Below are 9,145 nucleotides of genomic sequence, written 5' to 3'. Positions count from 1 at the left end.
TCATCGTATTGTGAAATAACGCGATATCTCCAAAATCAATTTTCAACGTAATATGAATTTTCAGTAGGAAATTTTTTTTTTGGTTTAAACACTTGAAATCAAGACCATAAAAACACAAGTATAAATATATATTTTTTAAATTAATTTTATTATGTCAACCTTCGCACTATTAAACGCAGGAAACAGTGGAACATCAAGAATTTAAAAAAGTCAAACACATTTGCTTGTCTCAAATCTAGTACTGATTAGTACGCGCTCCGCTGCATCGTTTGCTTTTTCTAAAGTTGGCGTACCTGTCTTTGCCACTCCTTTCACCACACCTGACCTGTCCGTAGGTGCAGAGGCGCACCTTCGTCATTAGTTGCACTCTCTTCTAGCCTAATGGTCGTGCAATCGAGACATCTTTTTAATCGAGAATCATGATCAGAGAATACATCTTACTCCCGGTGTTCTTGATGTGCTGTATTTCTGTGATTGAAAACAAAGGTGAGGTACACCATAGTTGGGTTACATGTTATGTTAGGCTGTTGTTGGAGCCGAGAAGGAGTTTTGCTCGAGCTAGCGGCGATCTCCTAGTTTCCTTTCATCAACGGTGCTGCTTGTGGAGCCTTCTATGCTCCGTTTTGTTAATCCTTATTATTTAGCCAGGCTGGAATTGGCTTTCAAAGAGTTACTTCACAGTATTTACTGTTTTCTTTTTTTTCTTTGTGTGTGTGTGTGTGTGTTCACATTTTCGGCAGAAAATTTAAATGATTTTACATCCAGACTGTCCACGTACTCTATTGTAAAACCCCAGGTGATTCACAGGTGGTCAAGGAGCGTCAACAGACCACGCCAATCAAAAGAGGTCGGAAACTTTTTTTTCCCAAGTACTTTTTGCCACTGCTGAAGCATGACACCATTTAAGGATGCTGTCTTATTTTCACATTCCACTCATAGAAATACAGTGATGATTCACTATGGTATGCAGTCGACATCAACAACAGAAAACACCTTATGCATCTGAAAAAGAACAGGTACTTATTTCGTTGCATGACACAGTACTGTAAAATGTTGTCAGTTAATACCACATGTTCTTCCTGTTGTTTACAGAGACTTCTTGCATCCAAATTTTGTTCAGCATTCACGTGAGTCCACTGGTAACTACAACTCATCGTATCCACGACAGCGTGTAAGTTGATGATTGCTCAATGCGGTTTGATGAATGAGGCCGGTTTATACCTCAAATCTTAAAGTTGGTTTTTTTTTCACTTTTCCATTCTCAGGTGCATTGCTATTACCATGGTGAGGTGGATGGGTATGAGGATTCAATGGTGGCACTCAGCACATGCTCTGGCCTGAGGTTCGAACTTCTCTTTTAAATCAGTTTCATGGAGTAGCGATTGGTTTGATTACTCCTTCGATAGATTGAACTGGAGCTGGAACTTGATATAACAACATTTCCTGTACATTTGTCATATTGTCGTATACCTTTACAAATTATCTGAAAATATTTCAGATATTTTTATGACTAACGATGCTGAACCAAATTGATCCGTATTCCTAAGTAATTAAGTTATGCTGTGACACAGAATTAAAAAGTAGATATATTTTGGTGCATCACCTGTGCACTGTTTTTTTTACAGGGGTGTGATCGTCCTTGGAAACGAGTCGTTTGGACTTGAGCCGGTGCCACAGTCTACCACTAATGAGCATATTCTGTACCTCCTGAAAGATACTCAATCCAAGCCCGTCACCTGTGGCGTCATTGGTGAGGCCGGGTCAGCACCGAGCCATGAACCCTTTGAGCCTGGCCAATCCCTGACTTCTCTGCTGAGGGTGAAGACGCAACTTAACATATCAATGCAGCTAAACAGGGTTTCAAATGGGAAGCGGGTGCCGCTCCAACTGACAGCTTTTCTATCTTAACTGTTTACTGTTCCAACAGATAAAGCGCAATTTACCTCAGACTAGTTATGTGGAGTTGGTGCTGGTTGTCGACAATCTCAGGGTGAGTGCTTGTTGATGAATTCTCTTGTGTAAACTGTGATTTGGCTGCAAGAGATAAGCTTTTCTTTAGACTAGGTGCAAATACTTTCACCTTACTCCATCTCTGATCTTATCTAATCATTTCTGCCTTCAAAATAAGTTCTGCTTTACTTTTAATCGCAATAAGCTACTGAAGTTACTCTTACTGCCTTTGATTGAATACGGCAATGTTTTGAACATGCCTGCAGTTTCCTCCTGCTTTCAGAGCTTTGACTCCGTAGTGTTTCGTGAATTTGTTTTTGTTTTATTCTAAATGCATTGTTTCATCACTAATCAGTGCATTCTTTATGACTTGGCGAGTGTGACGTGATTGACTGGTTGCAGACGTTCAGCTGGTTCCTCCTCTGTCACTGATATTTCGTATTTTGTATTTTTCTTTCATGAAATGTTTCATAGATTTTCCTGTTGAGCTTTTATCTTGTTCACATCTCCCCTTTGAAATAGATTTTTCCTGTTGTTAAATAAAGGTAAAGTAGAGAATAGATGAATAATTAACTTTCTAATAGATAGTTTAAAATACTGAAGCGCTTTTATTGCAGCATTGTAGATTATTGTATTTTTTGGAATGTATCCCAAATGTATCAAACATTCATGTTCTTTCACAATATCAATATCCTCTCTTGTGATTGTGTACATTTTCTTAACAGTATACATTTAAGAAACAAAATGAGACTGCAGTACGAGAGGAGATGGTGGAAATGGCAAATCTACTGGACAGGGTGAGATTTTAAGTCGTTTGCAAAAGAAAATGTGCTTTATTCTAATCGCGTTGTTCTATCTGAGCTGTGGTATCTGTTATCATCTCTCTGTTATCTATAGTGCAAATAAGGACAAGCTTTACTATAATGCTATTGTTGTGCTGATGCTGCAGTATGCTTTATTTTTTTTCTCTTATTTTCTAGTATTACAAGCAGCTGAATATCCGAGTTGTGCTGGTTGGCCTGGAGATTTTTAAGGACAGTAATCCTTTTAGTGTGGACGGCTCCCCAGGAGAGGTTTTGGATCGATTTGTTAGATGGAGAAAGAGCAGTTTGGTACCAAGAATCAGACATGACATCGGTCAGCTCATCATGTAAGTAATGTGTGTCGTTTGTCACTTAATAGCAGTATGTTTCATCAAAGTATGTTTGTTACAAGCTTCACAGTCTCCATTGTTTTGAAATGTAAAGTCATATTTTGCTACTTGCTTGTCAGTGGTCAGCCCACGCCATATGGAGGTGTACTAGGTATGGCCTTTGTGGGTACGGCCTGCTCTGTAACAACTTCTGGAGGAATCAACGTGGTTAGTTCAACTCTTATTTTTAACTTCTAACACCAGCAGACACAATGTCGCTTAGGCAGTATGAGCTTTTACATAGAAACTGATACTGTCTGCATTATTCATGGGTGGTTTAATAAGTGCAGCTCATTGTCACAGGTTCTGGACAGCTCACTAGTCAAACAGGTTAGCCTGGAATACCGTGTTACTGAGCTCCATGACTAGGCTTCTTTCTTTACACTCTTACAGTCCTTAAATATTTTTACACTGTGATCTATTAGAAAGGACTGTGCATTAATTAGTCTGACAATTTATATTGACATGAGACATTGATATTGATCCACAATAAACTATAAATTAGACATTTTTATTTAAATGATATTATTGAAGTTGTGTCATTTTCCTTAGTAGTTAGATAGTTTAATTTTCAATCCTTTCCATTCTGGCTACACATGCATAAATATTTGTGTACAATTCTATTTAGTTTATTTTGTAATATTGAATATTATACATCCAACTCAGAGTAAAATATTTAGATAAAAAAAAAAGCTATTGTGAATGCTAGCACCTAAAGAATTGGGCATGTTTTTACAGTACAGTGACAACAACTTGCCTTTTGTGTCCACTGTGGTGGCCCATGAGATGGGCCATAACCTGGGTATGAAACATGATGGTAGCCTCTGCAACTGTGATGGAAAAGCATGCATCATGGCGGCAGCTGCTGGGTAAAAGAATTATGCATTTATACTTTGATAATTGATTATAACCCCAATTCCAAAAATAAAAAGTTGGGACACTGTCTAAAATGTAAATGAAAAATACAATACAATGCAATGTAAACTTTTCCAGAAAGAGACTATTTCAAGAAAAATATTTGCTCATCTCTGGAATTGCGACTGTGGGCAGAAAAAATAAGTGGTACTAAAAATAACTGGAAGAACAAGTTGCAATTTATTAGGGTTAATTATTGGGATAGGTTTTTTTTTTTTTTTTTTTTTTTAAAGCACTTTGGAGGTGCAAAGTCTCTCAGAAGTAAAGATGGGCAGAAGTTCAGCAATCTGCAAAAAAAACAACACTGCATGCAATCAGACAAGAATGGGACAACATTCCTCTCCCAAAGGTTCACCAAATGGTCTCCTCAGTTCTCGGGCCTCCATAGACTGTTGTTTTTTTTTTTTTTAAAAAAGGGGGATGCTTCACAGCAATAAAGATGAGCTAATATTTTTCATAAAATTGTAAAATGTTTAATTTTTTAACGTTTGATGTTTTCTATTGTGGCAAAAACACAAAAACGTTTTACAACACATCCCAATATTTTTGGACTGGAGTTGTATGAGAAAGCTCCATATATTTTTTTGTTGCATTTTTATATGTATATATGATTATACCCTTGGTGGACTAACAGAGAAATGCTATATATTGTATAAATGTAAAAAAAAAATACCATTTGACAACAGAAGCTTTCTACTACAGTTTTTTTTGTTTGTTGTTTTTTTTAGGTCTGCCAAAATGATTATTTCAATAAATCATATATATATTTCATCCCTCTATAGGGGTTCCCCCATGTTCAGCCAGTGTAGTGCACAAGACTTTGAGACGCTGATTATCCGTGGCGGAGGCGTCTGTCTGAGAAATCAACCCTCTTCATTAGATGTGATTGGCGTTGCTCAATGTGGCAATGGCCGTTTGGAGGACGGAGAGCAATGTGACTGTGGCACACCAGAGGTAAAAAAAAAATTCTTTCAGACAAATGCATGATAGCAAAGTAGATGTGAATACTTTTACAGTTATCACACTCCTTGTGGAAATAAACAGAATATACAATGGATAGCAAAGACAAGTATTAGAATTAGCAAAAAGGGAAATATAATATAATACAGTGGATTTGATTTATTTTTGTTCAGAAGAGTCCATTATGTGTAACGGGTTTTAAAAATGGCATTTGCAGGCGATTTTATTTATTTATTCATTTTTAAATTTTATGTTTTGAATGTGTTAGTAAGCACATTTTTCCTTTCATTTCTCAAAGGAATGCAACAATGAATGCTGTGATGCTGCCACTTGTAAATTTACACGTGGATCTTCTTGTGCTCAGGGAGCCTGCTGCGACAGGTGTCAGGTCAGCACTTTAATGTCCGCATTAAACAAAAGCAACGACTCGTACCAATGAAAATATTCTGTAATGTGAGTTATTTGCTGTTTTGTGTTTTAGATCAGAGTTGCTGGAACACCATGCAGAGGGTCTGCTGACACCTGCGATCTTCCAGAATATTGCGATGGTAAAAATGCATTTTGTCCCAGTGACTTCTATATCATGGATGGCCTGCCCTGTCAAAACTACGCCGCATACTGCTTTGAAGGACGCTGCCAGACGTATGATTCCCAGTGCAAACATCTGTTTGCTCCAGGTACGCCAGATAATAATTGATAGAAAGATTTGAGGAACTTGAGGTCTTTGCAGTGAGCCCTTTAAATCACAGCAGCCTGTTGTTGGTTATAGAGAACAGCTTTTAACTTTTTTTTATTTTTAGTTTTCTCATGGAATGAAATTAGTTGTATTTCAATAAATAAGAATTAGAAGGCCGTTTAAGAGTCATGTTTTTCAGCTGCTGTGTTTCGGGTGTAACTGGCCCCACTTGTCCGGACTGTTCAGTTACAGGTTTTTTTTTTTTTTTTAATACAAGCAACAACTCTTTCCTAACTCAAGAAAGAAGTAATTAGAAGGACCTGTAATTAAAAGGAAGCATTCTTGACCTTAAGAAACACTAGTTGTCACTTGTCACGTCTTGATAGTGCTGTGTTGCACAGAGTTGGTGATATAGGTGAGTTTTTTTTAAAGAAAAAGAAAATGTAAATAAACACATTTTTGGAAAATCATGCAAAAAATTCATCCTGACTGTCTGATGTAGACTCCACATCTACTCATCACTCATCTCAGGAGAATTGGCACTCGTTTGGAAATGTTTATTGAACTCGTGGTGGCTCAAGGACATGTAGCCGTTTCCAGTGACGTTGTCTTTGCCGCACAGTAAAACTTTGCTTTGCTGTTATCATTACCTGCTGCTCACATTATCAGCTTGTTTTTTTTCTCACATTTACTCGTTTTGTGTGTGATCTCACCTGATATGAAGCCTGAAGCCTCAAAATATATGTTTTGTTATTTAACTCCAGTTCTGATGTTCTCACATTGCCCTCTAATAAGCTTTACTTGAGGAAAAGGAAAATATATCCGCCAACAATGTTCCGTGCTTGATCACTCGACCACCTTTAGTTATTTCTGTGTGGGTGTTACTTCTTACTACATTCAGATTTAGAACTTGAGTCTGTGTAAGTACAACCCTATGGATAATAGCGTAGATTCTGCCAAACATCTTTCAGAATCTAATAAACACCGGTTAATATTCTGATTCACCTTTTCTGTCATTATTATTTGATGTTGGATATCCCTTTTCTCTTGGGCAGATCCTGCAGTGAAGGCAGCAGATGTTTGTTTTGAACATGCAAACACAAAGGGAAACTTATTTGGAAACTGTGGAATCACCAGCAGTGGAAACTACATCAAATGTACTGTGGCGTAAGTGCTCCCGTTATGAATTAATTTATCACTGGGTTTAATGTAAAGTTTGTAACTCAGGAGGAAATGTGTGTCTACAAGTAGTCCAATTTAAATTTAGGAAGACGTTTCACGTTTGAAACTTTACTGCAAGCCACATCAACACAAAGTCCAAGTCATAAACATATTTTCTTGCTACCTGAACATGAAGGTTTTCTATTCGGTCTGTTGAACTGGACCTGGACTAATGTGGATAAAACTGCAAAAAGTAATCGATTAACATATGGTCCCTCGATTAGCTTGTTAATGTTCTTTTTAATGAAAAAAAAAAGTGATCAATGCAACTTAAAGGTCAGATTACAACTTCTCCATCATTACGGAACTCAAAATGAATGTGGGAACTGGCTGTGTTGCAGAAACGCTTTGTGTGGAAAGGTGCAGTGCACCAATGTGGATGTAAATAACCCCCCGTCTGGTGCCCAAGTCAGTATCCAGGACGTTCAGGGGTCACGCTGTGTAAACGCAGACTTCAACATGGGCACGGATGTGCTCGATCCTGCCTACGTCAACCCCGGCAGCCCTTGTGATAAAGGAAAGGTGAGCCTATTCTTTAGGTGGAAACTATTTTAAGGAGTGTTAATGCCAAAGAGAGGGATTGTCTAACAGGAAAGTGGAGCGGGTGACTCATTTTGACTGTATCAATAAGTTATGTCATCTCCTGTAGACTTGTCTGGACTTTCAGTGTGTGAATGCTTCTGCTCTACTGCCCGACTTGGACTGTGATGCTCAGACCACCTGCAATGGCCGAGGGGTGAATAAAGATTTGGTTTTCGTCCTGAAGTCATTTAATAGCTAGTTAGGACAAGTCTGAATATTTTGTTGTCTTCTTCAGGTATGTAATGATCAAGGGCACTGCCACTGTGAAAATGGTTGGGCCCCACCCCGCTGTGATAAATCAGGGAAAGGTGGCAGCATTGACAGTGGCCCTGCTCAGATAGGTACGCTTAAACACACTCTGTCAATTTACATTGAAAACCATAAACACTTTGCTGTTCAGCTCCTCTCAATCACGAGGATAATTACTAATCAGTAATGAAATATAGAAGTGTGAGGCTTAAAGGGATAGTTCGCCTCTTTTGACATGAAGCTGTATGACATCCCATACTAGCAATATCGTTTATGAACATTGAATTAACTCCTGCTGCGTACTGTGTGCAGAGTTCCGGCCTCGTTTTGGTGTTGACGAAAGTAGTCCGGCTAGTTGGCTGGGGTTACAAAAATAAAGCGTTTTGCTCCTCAAAACAATATGCGTTCAAAAGAGTAATACATTTGCATCCCAAAACCGTTGTCCAGGAAAAAGTCAGACCTCATGATCACTTGGCGCTATTTTCTCTCTACCTTCGTATCACTGCGCGCTGCCGACAGCCGACATATTACTTAATTGTAACTAAATTTTATTAGATAATTATTGACATCAGACCCTTTGCACCTCAGACTATTCCCTCAGAAACGGCCTGTTGATCTTCTTCCTGTTGGTGCTTCCTCTCCTTGTCCTTCTTATTCTGGTGGTCCTCTACAACTTTAAGAGGGACTCCTTGGACGTCTGCCTTAAACGAAAACCTAAGTAAACATTTACTTCCATGTGCTGATAGATGTATAAAGGTTGTTTTACATGTTGTTGTAAAAAAAAAAAAACATTTTTCTTCCTTTTCAGATCAAGTAATGCTACAAACGGCAATGTTCAAACAAGTACCACAGCCCAGCCTTCGACACAAGTTCCACCTGAGAGGGTAAATTTATTTTTCATGATTATCATCAATCACAACAGGGGAAGTGGTTTAATGTTTGATTTGCAGAGGGAAGTAAGTTTTTTTTTTTTTTTGTTGAAAAAAAAAAAAACTGTCACCCAGAAATCAATGTAAGAAGGTGTGTTTATATTTTCAACGTCATGCTCACCATGTGGTGTTTTCTTTTTACTCTAGCCTCCTCCGCCCTCTACCTCGGCTCCAATTTCTAGGTATGAACTAATAATTCTTTTAACTTCACTTTACACTTAAAACTGTGGAACTACTTTTGACTGTATTTGCATTTCCTGTCAGTTTCAGGTATGGAGAACTGGATTATTGGAATTTAGAGACAAACACTGCTCCTGCACGACCTCCTGCTCCCATGCAGGGTCCAGGAGTGCCCAGACCGATCCCAGGAAATCAGCTACCAAGTTGAATCCCTTTTTACGCGGCATATTTTGTAACTCCAGTTCAAAATTGTATTTTAAAGCACTGCGATACAGTAACTAGACACTTCTT

At 38.3% G+C, this 9,145-nt stretch overlaps 1 protein-coding gene across 1 annotated transcript; it reads left to right on the top strand.

Moving 5' to 3' along the window:
• The first annotated feature begins 366 nt into the window (after nt 1-366).
• On the top strand, nt 367-9,084 carry adam9b (ADAM metallopeptidase domain 9b). The gene is made up of 22 exons (XM_075457894.1): nt 367-486; nt 741-847; nt 940-1,016; nt 1,093-1,171; nt 1,266-1,342; nt 1,626-1,818; nt 1,928-1,990; nt 2,676-2,747; nt 2,931-3,100; nt 3,223-3,310; nt 3,881-4,011; nt 4,840-5,011; nt 5,316-5,405; nt 5,499-5,694; nt 6,749-6,860; nt 7,256-7,436; nt 7,564-7,650; nt 7,732-7,837; nt 8,334-8,463; nt 8,554-8,629; nt 8,822-8,856; nt 8,939-9,084. Exons 1-22 carry the CDS (start codon nt 420-422, stop codon nt 9,060-9,062), a joined length of 2,433 nt encoding a protein of 810 aa, XP_075314009.1. The 5' UTR covers nt 367-419; the 3' UTR covers nt 9,063-9,084.
• Nucleotides 9,085-9,145: the final 61 nt, after the last annotated feature.

This window comes from Odontesthes bonariensis, chromosome 23 (assembly GCF_027942865.1).
Source record: "Odontesthes bonariensis isolate fOdoBon6 chromosome 23, fOdoBon6.hap1, whole genome shotgun sequence".
Lineage (NCBI taxonomy): Eukaryota > Metazoa > Chordata > Actinopteri > Atheriniformes > Atherinopsidae > Odontesthes > Odontesthes bonariensis.
This window is presented reverse-complemented; position numbering and strand designations above follow the sequence as displayed.